The sequence below is a fragment of the Hyla sarda genome, chromosome 10, assembly GCF_029499605.1.
Source record: "Hyla sarda isolate aHylSar1 chromosome 10, aHylSar1.hap1, whole genome shotgun sequence".
NCBI classification, from domain to species: Eukaryota; Metazoa; Chordata; class Amphibia; order Anura; family Hylidae; genus Hyla; species Hyla sarda.
The window spans coordinates 13,330,623-13,354,854 of NC_079198.1; the positions used below are offsets into that span (position 1 = coordinate 13,330,623).

A 24,232-nucleotide genomic window follows, 5' to 3' on the forward strand; every position below is an offset into this window, starting at 1 on the left:
TCTGAACAGGACCCAAAGCAGAAAAATGCAAAATACAGATAAACGGACATTACTGTAACCTTGTTCAACTAATCTCTAGAAAAGGTAAAGAAGGACACATCTGTAAATATTTTAGTACCGTTAAATTCAAAGACTTTAAGTGAAACATTCTCTGATCAGAGTCCTCTATTCTTCCTACCCTTTTTGCCAATCTTTTGCCAAGATTTATTCTTGTCAAGACAGTGTCTGCAGAGCTTGCTGCCCAGAAACTTTTAATATCTCGCTTTTCCAGTATCCTCTATAGAACCATAGGGTTCTATAATAATTTAAATTAAGCCCACTTGAACTGCAGAGTTGGAGGCTGTAATATGGACTCTTCGATGAGGCTTTGGAGCCCCTGGATATCATTGGGAGACAGGGATGAGAAAATCGCCAGCTCTGTGATTGTGATCAGGTTTGGGAAAGTTAAGACCAGTTTACTGAGGAGATTTTAACTTGATGGGATAAAGGAAAAAGCCTGGAATATCTGGATGTAAAGACAAATATAATGAAAACAACCCGACCACTCAACACTATGTAAGGGTGCATTCACACCACATTTTTGCAATACAGTTCCCATATCAGGACTAAACTGACTGACTAAACTGTATCAAAACGCGTGTACAAATTTTAATCGGTATACGGTTTTAAAAATTATGTCCGGTTGCATCCGTTTTTATTTTTTTAAAGTATACGTTTTTAACTTTTCATTCCATTTGGTGTGCACTGCGCATGTGCAAACTATCTGGTGCAAACCGGATGGAACCATACGCACATACAGTTCTCTATGGTTCTCATTGACTCCCATGTTAAAGGAACTATATATAGTTTCAATACAGTTTTTCACCCGGACAAAAAAACGTTGTAGGCTACGGTTTTGGGCATGGGGAAAAAAATGGACAAAACCATACAAGACGCAAAAAGTACACAATCGAATGCATCTTTTGGCATACGGTATTCAATAGAGAGTCAATGCATACGGTTTTCAATTCGGTTCCGTACGGTTTTCAAATTGAAAACGTATACGGGCACTGTAATGCAGAAACGTGGTGTGAATGCAGCCTTAGCCTGGTTTCGCAGCAGGGTGCCTGGAGCAGAATGAACTTTAATTATGGTCCTGTTAGATATTATGTTCTTAGACATTGCTTTTTTCCTTTCTAACTTCAAACACCTGTGTCCTGCTGTTCTCTCCCTAAGGATCCCTGCCTGATGTGTTATTGTGGAGAACATAGTGAGAAGCCGACAGACATCAGAACCTGCTTCACCATGAGAGTCCTACTGCTCGTCTGTGTTCAGACCGTACTGATGGCTTCAGGTAACTTATTTGCCTTTTTATTATTGTCTGTAAAGGATTTAAGGGGTTCCTGTGGGGAAACTATTCTCTAACTGAGCTGACTGAATATTGGAAGCTGGAACTGCTGCTAATGTATAGGGATGTTACAGATGTTACAGGCAGAAGAGATGTGGTATTACTCAATGCCCATTCAAAAAATTGCTAATTGCCCCATGACAGAGGAAAAATTCCTTCCCAACCCCAATATGGCATCAGAATAAATCCTTGGATCAACGTTCTGTCCCCATAAATCTAGTATCCATAACCTGTAATATTATATTGTACCAGAAAAACATCCAGACCCCTTGGACTTGTTCATTGTGTCATCACAACATCGTGTGGCAGAGAGTACCATAGTCTCACTGCTCTTACAGTAAAGAATCTCTGTCCGCTATGATGGTGAAACCTTCTTTCCTGTAGATGTAGAGGATGCCCCCTTGTCATGGTTACTGGCCTAGGTATATAAAGATCACTAGAAAGATCTCCGTACTGTCCATTCATATATTTGTACATTGTGATCAGATCCCCCTAAGACATCTTTTGTCTAAATAACCCCAAGTGATCACCTGTCTTGGTCCTGTAATCCCCCAATACCATTAATTATCCTTGTCGCCCTCCTCTGCACCCTCTCCATGCCTCTCTATACCTCCCATGACTTTGTTAGCCTTGGCAGCTGCTGCCTGGCATTGATCACTAAAGTAGAGTTTACTGTCCACTAGTACCCCCGAATCCTTTTCAGTCAAAGTTTTACTTAACTGAGTCCTCCAGAGCAGGGACTGAGTTTTCCAGAGTAGGAAGCTGCTCTCTGCAAAACCTATCTAGTCTAGTTGGTGAAAGAGTCCCAAGCAGGGCACCTAAATAACCTCCACACATTATAAAAGGGTATATGGGCAGGGGGGTGTCTTAATAGACAACCGTGTAAGAAGAGACAAGAAGGTAGTAAGAGTGCTAGAAGATTGTATACATACAATAGGGGGGGGGGGTGCAAATAAGGGTGTGCAAGAACTCCAATTAACACCTTGGAGTATAGTATATGGACCACTGTATACAAATACTATAATGTGAAGCGCACAGCAGATCCACAGTGTCTAGTATGTGAATGTAAACACAGCATGGACAGTGTATATACATAGACTGATCTGCCATAACATGAAAACAACCTGCCTGATATAGTGTAGATACCACAAACCTCTCAGGCAGCTCTGACCCCTTAGGCCTTGGACTTGTCCTGTGGCATTAGGCACCAAAGATCACATCAGCACATCATTTCATCCCTGAGGTGCGGCTTTCATGGATCAGACTTGTTTCTCCAGCATTTCCCACAGATCAATGGGATTGAGATATGAATCATTTGGAGGCCAAGTCACCAGTTTGAACACTTTGCCATTAACAGGATGGAAAGAGCCAATTATTTTGACCATTGTCAGACTAATAATACCAGGCATGGACTGTCATTTTTTGATGGTCTGGGCCTGCTGGTTTCTAGCTCTTCCCAGTTCATGGACTAAGACCATCACCGTTTATCATATACACAGATGGGCCCCTCACTAACCCTTTTAATGTGTAAAAAGATTATATGTTCTTATTTTGGCTCTTGTTCTGAAGTAATCCTGATCTTAGACAGTGTTAAAAAAAAATGAAGTCCAAATCTTTTTTTTTTCTTTCTTAAGAAATAAAATAAAAAACATACTTACCTCTCTTCTTCAGCATCATCTGTGCTTAAAGGGAGACTGACCACAGGGTCACCCGCACTTGTGTGGCTGACCCTGTTTTTAAAGGGGTACTCCACTGCTCAGTGTTTGGAACAAACTGTTCCGAACGCTGGAGCCGGCGCCGGGAGCTCGTGATGTCATAGCCCCGCCCCCTCAATGCAAGTCTATGGGAGGGGGCATGACTGCTGTCACACCCCCTCCCATAGACTTGCATTGAGGGGGTGGGGCGGGGGGGGCAGTGACATCATGAAGGGGTGGGGCTATGAAGTCACGAGCTCCCAGCGCCAGCTCCAGCGTTCGGAACAGGTTGTTCCAAACACTGAGCAGAAGAGTACCCCTTTAAGACTGCTGTGACTCACAATTTAGGAAAGGGAAAAGGGAAACCAAGAAGAAAAACAATTGCATGACATCATAAATAAATAAACCACCAAAAACAATAACTTTTGTGGGTGGGGGTAGGCCCCAAATCCAAATATTTTACAGTTTCAGTTAGCGTGCGCTGCCACTAATCTTCAGGCTGCATTCAACGGCCACTACAACTCCCAGCAAGGCAATAGGCTCTATGGGTTCCACCCTGCCCATCTCACTGCACAAACTTCTGTATTGTGAAAAACCTGCTACCTCTATCATCAGTAAAGAGACAGTTTTGCGTAACTCTGCATCGTGTATTTATTATTCAGCGCCTGGCCCAGGAGAAGCTGTTGTATCCTCGGACCGTGTAGGTTAACGGTGCCCTGGCATCATGAAGTGATACATCTAACCACCCAGAGTCACGCACAACAATCTGTCTAACTCCCCATAGCCATCACACAAATCTTCGTTGTCACGAACAGGATCTATATACCCTGCACACGGACAGAAGTACTAGTGCGCCACATACATGCCTTTCCATTATTACTGCTCCCAACATTTCCTAGGACAGAACAACCTAGATGGCCTGCAGTTTGTTAAAACAACCATTCTGCTTCTCTTAGTCCAATGATGCGCCCCCTCTCAATGTCTGTAGACTGGGCAAGAATGCATCATAGAGGCATGTCTAGCAGTTTCTCACCAAAAGTTACACTACCCAAAATGGCCTCCGAGAGTCTTTTTAAGGGGCAATGGAGGAAGTATTTTTATGCCTTTTTGTAACAACTTGTGTCTAATTAGACCCCCCCCCCCAATGATCCTTTACATATCAGCCTGATGCCAAGTTTTGCAGCATGATGTTTATATGCAGTATACAGTATATGCATATGCTACTGTATATTTAATGTTGTGTTGTGATATATGTATGTGTTATGTCATATTCTTTGATTATATCCAGGTACCAATGTTAGGTGTATAACATGTAGCTTTTCTAGTGAAGAAAGACCAAAAGACTGCTATGGGATCAGCCTTAAGTGTGGTATGAACCAAGTGTGCCTCACTCTGCATATGAGCACATTCAATAGTAAGTATTGCATAATTCCTGACCTGTCTTAGAGCGCTTCCAATGGTGACTGAGGATGAAATGTCTGTGCAACCTTTTGTTAAAATTCACTATTAAACAGGTTTTCTGTTTTTGAAACAAACAAACAAAAAAAAACATTAGACATTTAGAGTGTTTAATGGTAGCTGTTGTGGTCCGTCCCGTTAAGGGCCTGTTCACCTCTTTTTTTGCCCTGAACTGCCCCAAAATTAGGTTTAAAGGGGTACTCTGGCGCTTATCCTTTGGATAGGGGATAAGATGCCTGATCGCGGGGTTCCCGCCGCTGGGGACCCCTGTGATCTTGCACGCAGCACCCCAGTTAAAATCAGTCCCCGGAGCGTGTTTGCTTCGGGTCTGACTACCGGCGACCACAGGGCCGGCGGCGTGTGACGTCATGCCTCCGCCCCTGTGTGACGTCACGCTCCGCCCCTCAATGCAAGCCTATGGGAGGGGGCGATTATAACTGGGGTGCTGCGTGCAAGATCACAGGGGTCCCCAGCGGCGGGACCCCCGCGATCAGGCATCTTATCCAAAGGATGGGGGATAAGATGTCTAAGCGCCGGAGTACCCATTTAAGCACATCGAAGTCCCGACAGATCCCATTGACTTATGGGGTCCATCAGGGATCCAATAATCTATTTTTTTTTCTCTGCTTAAAGGGGTACTCTGCAGCCCCAGCTTTTGGAACATTTTGTTCCGAAAGCTTGGAGCAGGCGGCGGGGGTTGTCACGGCCACGCCCCTCGTGACGTCACGCCACGTCAACTCAATGTAAATCTATGGGAGGGGGTGTGACGGCCATCACGCCCCCTCCCATAGGCTTGCATTGAGGGGGCGTGGTGCCCACACCCAGTGTTCTAAATGAGTGAATGGAGCGCTTGTTTCTCCCCTTCTTTTAGGGTGATAATGAAGACATGGGCTGGACTTATCGGAGTTCTTGCCATGGTAGGGAAAGCTCCCTGGGCTTTTGTGCCTCTTTTGCATAATAACAAAAGTACTTACCGTATTTTTCTCTGTATGAGATGCTCCGGCATATAAGATGCACCCAATTTTAAGGAGGAAAATCTAGAAAAAAAAGATTCTGAACCAAATTGAATGTAAAGTATAGGACAGTGATCTTCAACCTGCGGACCTCCAGATGTTGCAAAACGATAACTCCCAGCATGCCCAGACAACTACCGGAGTTGTAGTTTTGCAACATCTGGAGGTCCGCAGGTTGAAGACCACTGGTATAGGAGGTAATACTCACGTGTCCCCGTCGCTCCGGACCCGTCACCGCTGCCCTGGATGTCGGCCTCCATCACCGTCGCCGTGTCCCCAGGGTGTCCCCGTCGCTCCGGAACGTCTCTGCTGCCCGGGATCCTCGCTCTCCGTCGCCGCCATCATGTCGCTACGCACGCCGCTCCTATTGGATGACGGGACGGCGTGCGCGACGACGTGATGGCGACGAAGGAGAGCGCCGGCCATGCAGGGGATCCCGGCACGGAGCAGTCATTTGCCGATCAGACACCGAGGAGGCAGGTAAGGTCCCTCCCGGTGTCCTGTAAGCTGTTCGGGACGCCGCAATTTCACTGCGGCGGTCCCGAACAGCCCGACTGAGCAGCAGGGTTAGTTTCACTTTCGCTACAGACGCGGTAGTCAGCTTTGATCGCCGCGTCTGAAGGGTTAATACAGGGCATCACCGCGATCGGTGATGTCCTGTATTAGCCGCGGGTCCCGGCCATTCATGGCCGCCGGGACCGCCATGATATGACAGGGTTTTAATGTGTCTTTGCCGTATAAGACGCACCAACTACTTTATATATATGCACTAGAAAGGACTATAGAGATTATAACAGGTATGCCCAGAATCCTGATGACCAGCCCTATCCCAGCTTGCTTAGTAATGGAAATTAGATAGCCCCGTTAATTAACCAGTAATGTAAAAAAAAAAAAAAAAAAACACACACTTAAAAAATTTTCTTTTTACAATGATACCTAATTTATATAGCTTTTATTTTGTTTTACTACTTTAAAAAAAATATATAACTACATGCACCAAAATTTGTATGTTTAAAATTGTCATCTTCTGACCCCTATAACTTTTCTACTTTTCTACTTTTCGGCCGGTATGAGGGCTAATTTTTTGTGCCATGATCTAAAGTTTGTATCAGTACCATTTTTGTTCTGATGGGACTTTTTGATTGCTTTTTATACATTTTTATGGGTACACAAAGTGACCAAAAAATATGCAGTCTTTCCTTATCTAATTCAGATGGTACACACCGCCATAACTCGTCCCAGCTAAATTTTCTCTCTGCAGAACTTGATTCCCAGACGGCATTGGTTCCTCACTCTGTCAGCGCATTCTGATCTTCTATATGAAAAAAATAATTGAATTTAATGTTGCCACACACTGTACCCTCTGAATATAATACTTCCACACACTGTGCCCCTGAATATAATACTTCCACACACTGAACCCCCTGAATATAATACTTCCACACACTGTACCCTCTGAATATACTATTTCCACACACTGTGCCCTCTGAATATAATACTTCCACACACTGTACCCTCTGAATATAATACTTCCACACACTGTACCCTCTGAATATAATACTTCCACACACTGTACCCTCTGAATATAATACTTCCACACACTGTACCCTCTGAATATAATACTGCCACACATTGTACCCTCTGAATATAATACTTCCACACACTGTGCTCTCTGAATATAATACTTCCACACACTGTGCTCTCTGAATATAATACTTCCACACAATGTGCACTCTGAATATAATACTTCCACACAATGTGCTCTCTGAATATAATACTTCCACACACTGTACTCTCTGAATATAATACTTCCATACACTGTGCTCTCTGAATATAATACAACCACACACTGCACTTTCTAAATATGATACTAACAAACACTGTACCCTCTGATTATAAAACTGCCAAACAAATATAATACTACCGCACACTGTACCCTCTGAATATAATATACCCTCACACTGCACCCTCTGAATATAACCTTGGAATACAGTGCACACTCTGAATATAACCTTGCAATACAGTGCACCCTCTGAATATAACCTTGCAATACAGTGCACCCTCTGAATATAACCTTGCAATACAGTGCACCCTCTGAATACAATATCAAAACAAATTGGGGCCCAAAAAAACTGTACCACCCCAGAAATTCCTTATGATATACACCATACGTCTGAAATGCGAAACATCCTGTGCCCCCCCCCCCCCCCCACACACACACACATAATAATAATAATACCCCTGTCCTACTGTTCGCTGTGTACTGTACAGGGTTAATATACACACAATGATGTCACACTATAGGGATAATACACACAGTGATGTCACAGTACTGGGATAATACACACAGTGATGTCTGTCACTCACAGTACGGGGATAATACACATGGTGATGTCACAGTACAGGGATAATACACAGTGATGTCACAGTACAGGGGTAAGTACAGTGATTGCACACTGTTAAGGATGCCTTAATGTGCGGCCTTAATCTGTAAGTGACTACCTCTGTACTAATTTCCGAGCGTCGACATAAGAAAATTCAGGTTGATATGAGTTCCCTCCTCTGTACCCCAGGGAGTTCTGTTTATTACAGGAAGTAAATTTGGTTTTTACATTGTGCAAAGAAGGAGGTTAGTTGTGACATCTCAATTAGCCTATTACAATTTGATTGGTTGTTCGACTATTATGTCCCTATATATTAGCATATCTAGTGTCCGTTAATTTCTTTCTTGGCTAGAGTTCATTTATGCAGCCCTCTCACTCTAATACTGGGAAATTCCAGTTCTTTTGTCCTTCTTATACAATCTGCATCTTCCGCAAATGTTTTGACTTCCATCTTGGGCTTTCTGGCGTTTCTGACTCAGGAAAGTGGTGCATAGTTCAACAAATATCTTTTTCCTTAAGCATTAGAACTGACATATAAATATATCAGTATTAATATATATATATATATATATTGATCGGAAATCAGAATCATTTTGGTCACCTTGACAACAGTACAGGGGGAATGTACACAGTAATGACGCAGTACAGGTGTAATACACAGTAATGGCACAGTACAGGAGCAATATACACAGTGATGACACAGTACAGGAATAATACACAATGATGGCACAGTACAGATGTAATACACAATGATGGCACAGTACAGGGTTACAATTCACAGTGAGGGGGTAGTGAGGAATGTCAGGGCACAGTGTGGGCATGCTGGGATTTGTAGTATTGCAACAGCTGGATGCACACTGCTTGGGAATAGTGTTGCTCGCGAATATTCGCAATTCAAATTTTATTCGCGAATATCGCATATTCGCGAATATTCGCGAATATAGCGCTATATATTCGTAATTACAAATATTCGTTTTTTTTGTTTTTCACAGTACACATCACAGTGATCATCCCTCTCTGCTTCCAGTTTATGTGGTGTAAGAAGGCTCTAATACTACTGTGTGAGACTGGCGTGCGAATTTTCGTATATGCGAAAATTAGCATACGCAAATTTTCGCATATGCGAATTTCCGCTTATGTTAATTTATTGTATATGCAAATTTTCGCATATGTCAATTTTCGCACACGCGAATATTCGCATATACGAAAATAAAACGAGAATATTACGAATATGCGAATATTCGCGAATATGACGAATATTCGTCCATATATTCGCGAATATTCGCGAATTCGAATATGGCCTATGCCGCTCAACACTACTTGGGAAACACTGCTGTATGGCAGCAGTGAAGGGCGGAAGGGGTGGCACCATTGCGGGTTTACTTCCCACTTGGTGGTGTCACCCCATTTGCAGGTGTCACCCGGTGTGGTCTGCACCTCTCGCACCCCCTGGCAATGCTACTGAAACTGATGTGGGTTAACAGCTGACTCCACTGTGTTTGTGCCCCCAGGCAACCCACGGTCCCTCTCAATCTCTCTGTAGAATTCTACAGGACTCTGACCATCTACACTGACTAATTCTATGCTCTACTCTAGACTCCTCCACTTTAGAGACAGGGAATCTTCCACAATTTCCATGTGGTGTCTAACTAGTGCATGTGACTTTGTCTGACCATGTTATACAGTGTGCCTAATATTATGGAGTGTCAATAATGTTGACCAGAACTGAACTTGTGAAACCAACTTCTTTTTCTGTCTTTCAGTTCCGGATAGTCGCCTCATTCGTATTAATACGTATATAGTCAGAAGATTATGCTGGGATGCCGTACATTGTGGCTATAGTGGCAAATTATCATCTCCATCACATAAAATGATATTCAACACAAATTGTTGCTCCACAGACAACTGTAGGATGCCGATTCCAGGATGTAGGTATTATGGGGGGACCTTAAAGGGCTTGTTCATTGGTGCTGTGTGATATGTCTTTGTCTTCAGTCATTGTTAGTATAAAATCATAAAGGAAGATATGGAGGCACTCGATTCCTTAGCGGTAGCTTTATTCAGTAATAGGACATACAGCAATGCCTGGCCAGGACATATGTGGCGCCCCCTGTGACAGATGATGTGTCCTGGAAGATTATACAGAACACACTCTCCTAAGGCTGATTTCATACTAATCCAAAAAAGAGAGAAACAGTCTGGTAATGGCATTGCCACTAGGATGCAAATAACGCTCTTCTGTTTGCACAACAACCGCTACTCACAGACCCTCCGCAGGTACGCCGGTGCACATCCAGAATAGCAGAGACAAATTATAAAGGAAGATATAGAGGCACTCAAGTCCTTAGCGGTAGCTTTATTCAGGAATAGGTCATACAGCAATGCCTGGCCAAATTATAAAGGAAGATACGGAGGCACTCGAGTCCTTAGCGGTAGCTTTATTCAGGAATAGGTCATACAGCAATGCCTGGCCAGGCATTGCTGTATGACCTATTCCTGAATAAAGCTACCGCTAAGGACTCGAGTGCCTCCGTATCTTCCTTTATAATTTGGCCAGGCATTGCTGTATGACCTATTCCTGAATAAAGCTACCGCTAAGGACTCGAGTGTCTCCGTATCTTCCTTTATAATTTGGCCAGGCATTGCTGTATGACCTATTTCTGAATAAAGCTACCGCTAAGGACTCGAGTGTCTCCGTATTTTCCTTTATAATTTGGATTTTCTGGATGTGCACTGGCGTACCGGCAGAGGGTCCGTGAGTAGCGGTTGTTGTGCAAACACAAGAGCGTTATTTGCATCCTAGTGGCAATGCCATTATCAGACTGTTTCTCTCTTTTTTGGATTAGTATGAAATCAGCCTTAGGAGAGTGTGTTCTGTATAATCTTCCAGGACACATCATCTGCCACAGGGAACGCCACATATGTCTTGAAATTGGAGGTTTGAAATCGATGGGGTACTCCAGTAAAAAAAATTATTCTTCCATTAAAATAATAAACAGTAACTTACCTCCTGCCTCTCCCTCTGTATAAACATCCCATTCACCGGTGCGGTCTTCTTCCTGCTCCTGGGGATCAACATAAAACACTGCAGCTCAGCCAATCATCAGCTGTAGTGATGTCCCACCTTGGCCAAGCTTGGATAAGCTGGGCCGTAATATGTTGTATTGAGCCCTTCTTCCTGGCGCCCAATACGTTACCCTGCAGCTCAGCCTATCACAGGCCAAGGCAGTCGCTGCATCGGGAGCCAAGGGAGGTAAGTCACAGTTTATTATTTTAATAGCAGCCGCCTGGGCATAGTGAAAGAATAAAACATTCAGCTGGATAATCCCTTTAATATTAAAGGAGGACTCCGGTGCTCCAGTGTTTTGAACATTTTGTTCAGAATGCTCAGAGCCGGACGCTTTGATCATGACGTCACGGCCATGCCCCTCCATTCATGTCTACGGGAAGGGACATGTCGAATGACACGTCCCCTCCCATAGGCATGAATGGAGAGGGCGTAACGTAACTAGGGGGAGTGGCCATAACGTCACGACGTCTGCTGCAGGAACCAGGCGTTTGTTTAGAACTAGTGATGAGCGGCAGGGGCCATGTTCGAATTTGCAATATTTTGCGAATATGTGGACAAATATTCATCCTATATTCAAAAATTTTGCGTATTCATTGCATATTCGCGTAATGGTGAATGTGCGTATTCTGTGCGTGTTTGAGGAAGAAAACAGTGAGGGGGTGGGCAACATTACTATTGGATGCTAGGGATGTTGTTGATAACCTCTGACAAGTGTATTTGCATCATTCTCATTGGCCCACAAGCGAAAAGAAGGAACATGCAAATATGTGCATATGCAAAATATTCGCGCTCCACAGTCTCACACACAAGACCACAAGTTGGAAGCAGGGAGGCATGAGGATCACTGTGATGTGTTCTGTGGGGAAAAAAACGAATTTTCGTAATTTCGAATACATAGCAAATATATTCGCAATATTCGCAAATTTGCGATATTCGCGATAAAAATTCTAAATGCGAATATTCGCACCCAATGCTATTTAGACAGCCGGAGCTGCAGATCACAGGGGGCCCCAGCAGCAGGACCCCCATGATCAGACATCTTATTCCTTATCCTTTGGATATGGAATAAGATGTCTTACGGCAGAGTACCCCTAGAAAGGAGTATTTAATTGTATTTACTGTATAGAAGGCATGTATACAGTGTCCGGCACACAACCAATAAAGGTGAGCAGACTGTGCAAACCCGGTGGGGTCATACAGTCTATCTATTTTGCTTTGTACCTAACGGTACTTCCCTATGAGTAGCTCTGCCCTCTTATTTTTCCAGATTCCCAAGACTTGCACTATAGCACTTCTGGGTGTGGGTCCTGTCCATGAAAAATGGAGAAAGTGGAGGTAATAGAAGTGTATTAAACAGTATCATAAAAATTTTATTTTTCTTGTAGTGCCACCAGAAAATAATACACATAATGGACTGGTCTGCCCCGCCACTACTTCCTTCTTGGAGATGAAATACAAGCCAACCTCTGCCATGAAGTGCACCGGAGATGAGACATATTGTTTCGAGTTCACAAATGGTAAACCACGGTCACCATATTGATATTTTTACAATCTTTTTTTTATTCTCCATGGCTCGATCTCCTATAATACTTTGTTTCTTATACAGATAGGTATTCAAAACAATACATAATTGGCTGTGCATCTTTTAGTTATTGTGTTATAAGACTTTTAATCGGGGAATTTTATCATGATGATCCCAATTCCCTATTTGCACAGACATCCTGCAGTAAAGCGAACAGAACAAGTTACTTGCCAGTGGGTGAGTGAGTTTTATTTTATTCATAGTTCATGTAACATTACCCATAGTGATAGTGTTCTACAGTACAATGTTAACCTAAAACCAAACAGCATTTGTCATAGGGCATGCTATGCCATCCCAGGGTAAACAACGCACAAGGAGTAACATAAAGTATAAAGTACACGTTTATAAAATACCAAAAATACACTTAAATGATAGGGAATAAGATGTCTGATCATTGTGGTCCCGCCGCTGGGGACCCCCACGATCTCGGCTGCGGCGCCCCAGACATTCGGTGCATGGAGCGAACTTCCGGGTGACTGGCAATGCGGGGCGGAGGCTTGTGATATCACGGCTACGTTTCCTCAATGCAAGTCTATGGGAGCGGGCGTGACATTCGTCACACCCCCTCCCATAGACTTGCATTGAGGGGACGTGGCCATGATGTCAGGAGCGGGGCTTGGCCGTGACATCACAAGCCTCCAGGGCTGCACCGGACGCTCTAAACGACCGCCTGGGGACCCCAGCAATTAGACATCTTATCCCCTATGCTTTGGATAGGGGATAAGATGTCTAGAGGCGGAGTACTCCTTTAAATCTCTTGAGTAGACTAGCCAAAATGGCAGTGAAAAGTGGTCACAGGTTTCTATAGAAGTAGTCTTCTATAGAGTTGGTCTTCTTATTAAAAATGGCCACTATGCATGATGGACAGTGGACTGATAATCGATCACATTAAATCAGGGTTGGATAAAGGAGTGATCATCAATAAAAGGTGATCTATTGGAGAGGTTTCCCTGTAGTTTTAAACTATGGCCACATTGTTCCAAACAGGTATTAGGGTCTGCCATACTTTTTCAACCTGGCCAGAGATCAGTGCCAAGAGGGAACCACTGAGTGCCCAAATATAAGGTTACCCTACCAAGTTCTAGCCAACAGTGTGACTCAAAAGATTATTGAAAAATCCAGCATTTGTCTTTATATACAGCTAGAAACTTTATTCTGTTTATTCTGTACAAACACTATAAATGCAGACGTTGTGGGAAGACATAAATGTTCCAGATCAAACACATGATACTTAGTCATAGACTGAACAATCAACGGTGTTTTCAATCAAATAATTTGTAATAACAGATAAGTATAATAAAGTGAACAGAATAAAGAAATGCTAAAAAAACATTTTCTAAATACAATGAATGCCAGATTAAAATGAGTAGGACATGACAGAATACAGAATAACACTATAGATCTTGAATACAAACATCTTAAACAAGTCCAGAGATAAAAGTGGCAATTAAATCCGGACAATGTAGCAGATCCTTAAAATAGCCAAATGAAATAAATAAATTATTTATAACAAAACTACTAAACAAAATGCAGAGATGAGTAAATATATGTAAAATATTATTAAGGTCAGGTAAAACAAATTATGTAATACTCAATATTTATAGGTCACCTTTGGGGTCAGCTGGACACTCGTACCTCCTGGGTAACAATCACATGGTACATTTATTAAAGTCACAACACACAATAAAATGCATTACATATTTACATGGGGGAAATCAACTGCAGTGGGCCCTGGGGACACTGAGGGACACTGCCTGACAGGTCAGGAGAGTACGGGGAAACACCATCCCGTACTGGGCCACCACAGACTTAATTACCCTTCACTTTACAGCAAACATATGTTATACTCTGTGGAAAACCACTTGTGAACCTGGTAATGCTCCATTTAGATCTTTGAATCCCTGAGAGATGGCAATGTCCTCGTCATGGACTCATTGCCGAGGACCTGAAGTTTCAGAACGTGAGATAAAATATTATAAATCCACATATGGGCCTACCTAATGCCTTATTCTCAGGATTTCAGGACCTTCCCATGTCAGACTTTCATGTCATCTTGTCCTTCAGGTTGTTGATGTTTTAGAGGACTTTAAAACCTATGCGAAGAGAACTAGTTGAACAATGGATCATCTATTGTATGTTTGTGTGCATACTTACAAACTGTTTCTATTCAAATAGTGACTTATGCATTTTTTTTGTTTTAATGCAGTCAACTCTTTGTTATGCTGGCAATGTCGAGGATCTGCTAACCAAAAATGTGAACAGTATGCGATGTGTTCAGCAACAAATGATGTGTGTGTGACCATACTTTCCAAGAAGATCACATATGGTATGTATGGCTTGTATATGGCAACACAGCTGTAGAAACTAAATTATCATTTGTGTGGTAGGCCTCTGGGGTAGTGTAATCAGGGCTTTGCTTCAGTATATCAGGGGTTAAGATTAACCCTATTGTTCGTGATGCCAGGTTGAGGGCTAGTATGCTAAGGTAATTCTCCGGCCTATCGCCGCCCTTCCCAGTAACGATAGGTGTATGCATAAAATGACTGAAGGTCCACAAGGTAGCTGAACTTGAACTTGGGTAATCTTTACTTAAAGGCTTGCGGTACATCCAATGAACAGTAGATGTCTCATTCAAACAGTCTCCATACACTTCAGTGACTGACAGTTGTTGCGAACCTTGACTTTTGTTATAAGTCTCAGAATTCAGGGTTATTTGCGAAGATCCGTCCGGATTTAGGGGATAGATATGGTCCGGTGATCTTGCAGAGTGCTTAGGGATTGATACACTCACGTTCTTGTAATGATCAGCCGTCGCCGCAAGGCTCAGGCCGAAACTCACGGATGACAGCAGCGCAGATCCTTCTCTAACAACAGCCCACGAGGAAAGAGAGATAATAATGGCCGCCGCTCCCATATATGGGCAGGGCCGCTTTGATTGGTCCAAATAACTGTCATTCACCATTACAAGGAATGATGGGTGCAATACGTCATAGGGACCTCCAAAGGTCCTCTAGCAAAAAAACCATAGAGTTTACCTGATCACGTGACCCGCAGGTCCTGCTATGCTCCGTACAGGTAATTAACCAATTATATACATTTGTAGAATTATATTTATATAAATCCTGAATAAACTGTTAGATTACTAACACCTAGATAAGAGGTGACAAGGGGTGGACTTGATAAGAAGGACCCCGACGTCCTAGGGACTCTGGCTATGGGACCCCTATACAGGTACTGCATAGGATGCGGTACCGGGATACCACATTTGCAGATATGGCGATAGGAAAACAGTGCTCGCAATTCTCTGCGTTCTTTTTTTCCCTCCGGTCCAGCTTTTTGGGGAACCCACCTCCTTATCGGGATGGTTCAAGCCACAATGACCGTCCATCTCTTAATTTCTTGTGCAGAAATCCCTATATCTTCAAGCAGTAATTTTTTTTTTTACGGTATTAACTGTTTCAGGATAGTTGTGCCTGTTCCCAGTATATGAAGCGCACATAGGAGCTGCGCACACTTCATACACCCATGGCCAATGCCAAATATGATCGGTCAGGGTGAAGTCCGGCATTAACCCTTTAGACATTGCTCTTAAACTTAATTGCCATGTTTAAAAGTGCCGAAATTACATTGCCCATAGCTCAGGGTAGCTGATTGGGACCACCGCATAAAACTAACACCCCCTTTTCATATTTTTTAAAATAAAATAATGTAAACAAAAATAAACATAAACATGTACTTTTGCTGCATGCAGTAATGCCCAAAATATTAAAACATAAGTTCAGAATTGCTGATTTTCAGAAAAAAATTTATATGCAAACCAAACAAATAAAGTATGGATCAAAAGTGTCCAAAAAAATTAGCCCTCATACAGCCCCATAAACAGAATAATAAAAGTGTTCTAGAGGTCAATAAAGGACAGTTTTAAGAAGCATACAAATTTTTTTTACATTTTTTTAAAGTAGTAAACTAAAAGTAAAATAAAACCAAACCTATATAAATTGGGTATCACCATAATCATCTTTTTTTTTTTGTTTTATCATAGATTGTGTTGTATACATTAGTGATGTCATTATGAAGAACAATTGGTGGGGCAAAAAAAGTCCTCAAATGAATCTGTAGTTGTAAAATGTTAAGCGAATGCGAAAAATGAAAAATTGCTGTGTCCTTAAAGGGTCAAAGTCTAAATTCTAATTCTATGTCCAACAGTACTTAGTTTGTTTATTAGGTAGCCCCCACCCCCATAAAATAAATATAGGTAGGTAGATAGATTGACAAGGTAAATATGTTGGCAAGTAGCCAGGTAGGTAGCTAGGTAAGCAGTCAGGTAACTAGGTAGTCAGGTAGGTAGTAAGCTTGCCAGGTATGTATGTGTGCCACTAGCTAGGTAGGTAGCCAGGTAAATAGTCAGATATGTAGCTAGCTATTTATTTAGTTAGGTAGCCAGGTATTTAGGTAGTTAGGTAGATGGTCATGTAGTTAGGTATCCAGCTAGGTAGTTAGGTATTTAACTTTGTAGTTAGGTAGTCCCAGCTCAACCAAGTATAGGTACTCACCTGTCCAGCACATTCATCTTCCTCCACAGTGCAGGCACTGATGAGTGACGTTATCATGCCTGCACTGCGAGGGGGCAGAGGTCACAGTCTAAGCGTTAGATTTTTAGAAGGTGAGGAGGAAAAAACGAAAGTGCATAGTGAGAGTCCTTAGGGTCTATTCACACGTACAGTATTCTGTGCAGATTTGATGCGCATATTTGATGCGCAGGATTTCAAGCTGTGTTCAGTTGTTCAGTTTACATTAAAATCTGCAGCAGAAAATCCTGCGCACCAAATCTGTGCAGAATACTGTACGTGTGAATAGACCAATAAAGTGAAAATGGGCTAAGTCCTTAAGGGGTTAAAATCAACTGGTGCCAGAAAGTTAAACAGATTTGTAAATTACTTCTATTTAAAAAATCTTAATCCTTTCAGTATATTAGCTGCTGTATGCTCTAGAGAAAGTTCTTTTCTTTTTTAGTTTCCTTTCTGTCTGACCACAGTGCTCTCTGCTGACACCTCTGTCCATTTTAGAAACTGTCCAGAGTAGGTGAGGTTTGCTATGGGGATTTGCTCCTGCTCTGGACAGTTCCTAAAATGGACAGAGGTGTCAGCAGAGAGCACTGTGGTCAGACAGAAAGTTAATTCAAAAAGAAAAGAACTTCCTCTGGAACATACAGCAGCTGATAAGTACGGAAAGGGTTAAGATTATTAAATAGACGTAATTTACAAATCTGTTTAATTTTGTTGCACCAGTTGATTAAAAAAAAGTGGAGTACTCCTTAAAGACTTAGGCGGCTGTACTGTACATTTACATCATGTATCCGTAAGGGGTTAATATTTGGAATAGTTACAAAGTTAGTTTCTACTGGTTAGAGCCATTAAATCACATTAACTTTATGTAATAGGAGTAAACTCAAAAATGCAGCTGCTCAGAAGATGTGGATTTTCATCAGAGTGTAACATAGCCGGGATCATCACCACTGCTCAGAAGAGCATATCCAAAAACACCACCTGCTGTTATACCGACCACTGTATTTCTCCAATGCCAACCTGTAAGTACCTTAATTTGCTGAAAGCGTTTACAGCCCCCTTAATATTAATGTTCACTTGTGGACACGTTATATTTCCTATTTACACAATGTTCCAAAACCCATAAATTCAAATGGTGACCAATGAATGGCTTTCTTAAAGGGTATCTTTCATTAAAAAAAAACTTTTGATATGTTATAGATTAATGTATGCAGAATAACTTTCCAATAGCATGTTATTAAAAAATATGCTTCTTTCTATTTAATTTCCACTTTGAAAAAATGACCACTAGGGGTCTCCCTACTAGCCCTTTTTTTTTTTATAGATTTCAGACTCATGCAGGAGTCCTAAATCTCAGACTGCATCCGGGACACAGACAAGCGCAACATTGCTCCCTGGCAGTGAGCAGTGGTGAGTTTGTGTGTGTTTCGGATACAGTCTGAGATTTAGGACTCCAGCATGAGTCTGAAATCTATAAAAAAAGGGCTGGTAGGGAGACCCCTAGTGGTCACTTTTTCAAAGTGGAAAATTAAATAGAAAGAAGCATATTTTTTAATAACATGCGATTGGAAAGTTATTCTGCATACATTAATCTATAACATATCAAAAGTTTTTTTTGTGAAAGGTACCTTTTAAAGGGGTATTCCAGGCAAAAACTTTTTTTTTATACATCAACTGGCTCTGGAAAGTTAAACAGATTTGTAAATTACTTCTATTAAAAAATCTTAATCCTTCCAATAGTTATTAGCTTCTGAAGTTTTCTGTCTAACTGCTGAATGATGATGTCACGTCCCGGGAGCTGTGCATGCTGGGAGAATATCCCCATAGGAACTGCACAGCTCCCGGGACGTGAGTCATCAGAAAGCAGTTAGACAGAAAAAAACAATTTAACTCAGAAGCTAAGAACTATTGCAAGGATTAAGATTTTTTAATCAAAGTAATTTACAAATCTGTTGAGCCAGTTGATATATAAAAAAAAGTTTTGGCCTGGAATACCCCTTTAATACCTCCTCCCTTTTTCCCTTTGTAAAAGATAATTTTCCATTAAAATACTGTAAACTGCTAAATAAATCATACAAATACCAAATAACACAACTATACTGAGACCAATATTAACAATAATTCCAGTATACAAGGAGAAATATTATCACCATACATACAGTATTACTATCATACTGTTACTGATCAAATCCTGTATACTGAGACAAATATTACCAATAATACCAGTATACAAGGAGGAATATTATCACCATACATATAATAATTAGGTTCCCCTCTTATCCCCTATATAGTAGTTAGGGCCACCTCTGGCCCCCATACTGTGCTCCCATGTTGTGGTTAGATCCACTTCTGGCCCCTATACTGCACACCCATCTAGCGGTTAGGGCCACTTCTAGCCCTTGTCTACTCTCCCTCACCCAGTAGGAGTGTACAAATTGCAAATGAGCGCTGTTACAGTTTATAAGCATTTGCTCGACATCCCATTCTGCTTCCACTCCCCTGGGGCCTAAATACGGTGCACCTAGTGGTTCCATCCAGATCAGCACTGGTTTTGCCAAATGTTCTTGGGACTTCGGCTTCCCCCAGAATGCATTGCTAAATACTTACAATCGGCGAGATCTGGTGCTTACAAGAGAGATGGTGCTGTATTATAGTGAATGTGTGACCTCTCGTCCTACCTAGCGAGATCTCACTGTTTAAATCGCTCTATTGTTTTGGCAGGGACAAACCAAATGATTTTTGGGCCCTTTTATGGTTATGTATTTTTGTTTCTAGTGCCAACTGAAAATGAGGAAACCAATGGACACATCTGTGAATCCTGTTATCTTAAAGAATACGGTAGATGCTCTGGTGAAGATCACATCGCTTGTACCGGGAACGCAACACAGTGTATATCTTACACAGAGCAAGTGACAGATGGTAATTGACAAATTTTTTCCATTTTTTTCTTTCAGTGCAGAATAGAAGATATATAGTATAATTGAAGTTATACCATAGCACTGAGGCACAATGACTGTGCCTCCAAACAGGTGCCAATAAGGATACATGCTAGTGTTGCTGCATGTCGATGAAACCTGGAGGCTAGTGAGCGCACAGTTTTTCTGCATGCGGCAACTACATTGTTAAAGGGGTACTCCGGTGGAAAAAAGTTTTTTTCAAATCAACTGGTGCCAGAATTTTATACAGATTTGTAAATGACTTCTATTTAAAAATCTTAATCCTTCCAGTACTTATCAGCTGCTGTATGCTCCACAGGAAGTTGTATTTCTTTCTGGAGTTCTCTTCTGTCTGACCACAGTGCTCTCTACTGACACCTCTGTTCTTGTCAAGATCTGTACAGAGCAGGAGAGTTTTGCTATGGGGATTTCCTTGTACTCTGGACAGTTCCTGACACAAACAGTGGTGTCAGCAGAGAGCACTGTGGCCAACTTCCTGTGCAGAATACAGCAGCTGATAAGTACTGGAGGGATTAAGATTTTTAAATAGAAGTAATTTACAAATCTGTTTAACTTTCTGGCACCAGTTGATTTAAAAAAATATATATATTTTTTTTTCACCAGAGCACCCCTTTAAACGAACCCTAAGAGTTTGAAAATCTGTCCTGTGTAAATGCTGAATCAGGTGCAGGATTTATTACAGTGTATCAGAACTCTCTCTTGTAACAAGTCATGTACCTATAAGTCAGACATGTTTTTCAGCCTGTGAATGGAAACAAGAAAGTTTCTATTCACTGATGCCGTAACTCTCTTGGACAAGTATGGTCAAAAATAGATTATATAGGACTGGGAGAATTCTAGCTCTAATTTTTTAGAGGTTTCTTAGTATAAGACACAAAAATAAAGAACTGACTATATTTTGGTTCAGATACATAATTTAAAGTACAAGGCCTCAATGTAAAATTTGTACCAGATCTACTACTATGTGCCATTTTCTGGATAATGCAGAAGTCTTCTTATGTGAAAGCTCTACTCCCCATCAAACCTAAGGGATAAGTTAGAATGGTTTCCTCTCCCCCCCTTATCTTTACCTCTGTATATGTAGATGTGGAAAAAAAAGGCAAACAAAATGTAAACCTGACTCTTACTGACTATAATTATTCCTATTTGTTTTTCCACAGGGAATTTTACAAGCCGAGAAGTCTTACATGGTTGCACCCACCCCAGTATTTGTGATGGTGGAAATATAAAAGTGACCTATGACCATAAAATCATACAGGAAACAAAAATTTGTAAAATTTCTTCAAAAAGCAGCAAATATTTTCCTAACATTCTAAGTGCATTTGTCATATTTATGGTGTGGTCCATGTTAATGTAAAATGTGCAGTTTAAAGGGATACTTCGCCTCTAGACATCTTATCCCTTATTGAAAAGATAGGGGATAAGATGTCAGATGATGATCGCGGGGGTCCAGCCGCTGGGGACCCCTGGGATCTCGGCTGCAGTACCCACCTGTTGCGGCTTCCGGCAGCGCTGGAGGCTCTCATCCTAACGCCTCACGACCACGATGATGTGAGATCGTGATGTCACGACTCCGCCCCCGTGTGACGCCCCACCCCGCCCCCTCAATGCAAGTCTATGGGAGGGGGCGTGACGGCTGTCACGCCCCCTCCCATAGACTTGCATTGAGGGGGCGTTGCGTGATTTCACACGGGGGCAGAGTCGTGACGTCACAATCTCACGTCACCGTGGTCAGGAGCCAAAGCCTCCAGCGTTTCCAGAAGCCGCAACAGGTGGGTGCTGCAGCCGAGATCCCGGGGGTCCCCAGCGGTGGGACCCCCGCGATCTGACATCTTATCACCTATCCTTTCGATAGGGGATAAGATGTCTAGGGGCGGAGTACCCCTTTAAGAGGAAACTGAGACTACCCTGCACCTTCTGCTGTACGATGTGTGTAAAAAGCGAATGGGCCATAATGTGCATAATCTTGCCTGTGGCCACAGTCTCTGCGTAGCCCTAGTCTTATAGTCATTGGCAAAATAAACATCAATGATACATCAAACCCTGATTCTCCCATCACATAAGAATGTATTTTATTGCATTGAAAAGCCTCCATCATTGACTCTTTCTATGAGAACAATGAGAACAAAGGTGAATTAAATTTTTTATTATTTTATTAGGGAATCTGGGGGAAGTGCTAGAAAAAACATTTTTCACCAGACCCTTTAAGGACTGAATTTCATTCTTATATGTAGCCTCCAGCCAGATAATGTATTGCTCTATATTTGCTGGTGTCGGAGTTACATGTCCTACATCCCAGTTAAAACAAAGGAAACCCCATAGAGGGACATTGCACCAATTTACAGCTGTGCCTATCAGTGTTATTCTGACAGGCATAATTTACTGCACTACAATATTGTGCATTGTGTGATGTACACAATCAGAAAATTGCATGTGGAAAACTAAGAAACTAGTAAAAAAATTTTTTAGTAAAATAATTGAAAAATAAAATTTCATAAATTCCAATGTTTTTTTTCTTATTTATGTAAACCCCCCTCCCTCCCCTTCTTTATTTTTTTTTGAAAAAATAAATCAATAAAACTTTAACCCCTTAAGGACGCAGCCATTTTTTCACCTTAAGGACTGAGCCCTTTTTCTCAATTCTGACCACCGTCACTTTACGCATTAATAACACACTTTTACTGAATATTCTGATTCTGAGATTGTTTTTTGGTGACATATTCTACTTTATTTTAGTGGTAAATTTTTGACATTACTTGCATCCTTTTTTGGTGAAAAATCCCAAAATGTCATGAAAATTTGGAAAATGTTGCATTTTTCTAACTTTGAAGCTCTCTGCTTGTAAGGAAAATGGATATTCCAAATAAATTTTATTTTTATTCACAAAAACTATATGTCCACTTTATGTTGGCATCATAAAATGGACATATTTTTACTTTTTGATAAAATTAGAGGGCTTCAAAGTAGAGCAGCAATTTTCAAAAATGTCATGAAAATTGCAAAATCTGAACGGACAGATGTTACAGAACTACAACTCCCAGCATGCCTGGGCAGTCTAGGCATGCTGAGAGTTGTAGTTTGGCAACATCTGGAGGGCTACCGTTTGGGCACCACTGTAACAGTGGTCTCTAAACTGTGACCCTCCAGATGTTGCAAAACTACAACTGCCAGCATGCCTAGACAGCCTTTGGCTTTCTGGGCATGCTGGGAGTTGCAGTTTGGCACCCACTAGGAAGGGCAGAAGTAAATAATGCTTTAATGCAACTTTCCTTCCCCTCCCCTGCCGTCGCTTCCCTACCTGCGCCGTGATCTCCGCAGTCTCCAGCGACGATCGACGGTCCCCACGCCATCTTCTTTGCAGGTACCCGGCCTCCATCTTCTCCCCCCGTTCTGCTCGACATCCAGGGGTGGGCAGAACTGGGGGTTTCCATGGCAACCCACTGTCCTGCGCTGCCATTGGTCAGAACTAATTTCTGACCAATGGCAGGGGATAGGAGGAGATCGCAGCACCTCGCTCCTATCCCTCAGGATGATCGGGGCTGTCACTGACAACTCCGATCATCCCTATTTTTCAGGTGATCGGGTCACCAGAGACCCGATCAGCCCGGAATAGCAGAAAATTTTCTGCGATCGGCGACTTGGGGGGGTCTCAGGACCCCCCTCGGCGATGTGCCGGGATGCCTGCTGAACGATTCCAGCAGGCATCCCGGTCCGGTCCCCAACCGGCTAGCGGCGGTGACCGGAATTCCCACGGAATCTTTTCCCTATTAAAAGGATAGGGCGTAAGATGTCTGATTGCGGGGGTCCCGCAATCTCGGCTGTGGCACCATAGACATCCGTGACACCACGGTCATGCCCCGCTCATGACGTCGCGGCAATGCCCCCTCAATGCAAGTCTATGGGACGTCACGAGCCTCTGGCGCTGTGGTTTTTGGTACCGGAACCACACGAACTGTATCTTCGCTATTCCATTGGCTAGTTAAGGAAAGGAGAGTCCACAACCAGTTATGGTTTAACAGAAGCTTTACTGAGTTATAACAGATGGAGTTATCTTCACAGCTAGGCCAGATTCCCAGAGAGGTGGCCAGGAACCCAGAAGGACCTTGCAGCTTGCTGGGACCA

At 42.3% G+C, this 24,232-nt stretch overlaps 2 protein-coding genes across 15 annotated transcripts in view; one reads left to right on the top strand and one right to left on the bottom strand.

Annotated features, from left to right (window-relative positions):
- The window catches only part of LOC130294604 (mucin-2-like), a 264,132-nt gene that overhangs the window by 121,478 nt on the left and 118,422 nt on the right, over nt 1-24,232 (bottom strand). For 3 of the 14 annotated variants that reach the window (XM_056544697.1, XM_056544700.1, XM_056544699.1), the window contains exon 3: nt 14,586-14,681. The exons of 10 other annotated variants lie outside the window; for them this stretch is intronic. The gene's annotated coding sequence lies outside the window, so the exon portion shown is untranslated. Of the gene's footprint in view, nt 1-4,518; nt 4,586-14,585; nt 14,682-24,232 lie in introns of those variants that run through there. One more of the 14 variants, XM_056544714.1, reaches the window with a different exon arrangement.
- Nucleotides 1,285-21,501, top strand: LOC130294310 (uncharacterized). Its single transcript, XM_056543925.1, has 9 exons — nt 1,285-1,333; nt 4,370-4,495; nt 9,700-9,864; nt 12,392-12,523; nt 12,613-12,765; nt 14,795-14,914; nt 18,029-18,175; nt 19,929-20,072; nt 21,271-21,501. The coding sequence occupies exons 1-9, from the start codon at nt 1,285-1,287 to the stop codon at nt 21,465-21,467; spliced, it is 1,233 nt and encodes a 410-aa protein (XP_056399900.1). The 3' UTR covers nt 21,468-21,501.

What these genes read in the sequence shown, in the direction of transcription:
- LOC130294310 (XM_056543925.1), top strand. Translation starts at nt 1,285, where the DNA reads ATGAGAGTCCTACTGCTCGTCTGTGTTCAGACCGTACTGATGGCTTCA. An exon ending in GACCGTACTGATGGCTTCAG is followed by an intron (nt 1,334 to 4,369) that starts GTAACTTATTTG and finishes GATTATATCCAG; the next exon opens with GTACCAATGTTAGGTGTATA. An exon ending in TTGTTTCGAGTTCACAAATG is followed by an intron (nt 12,524 to 12,612) that starts GTAAACCACGGT and finishes TTTCTTATACAG; the next exon opens with ATAGGTATTCAAAACAATAC.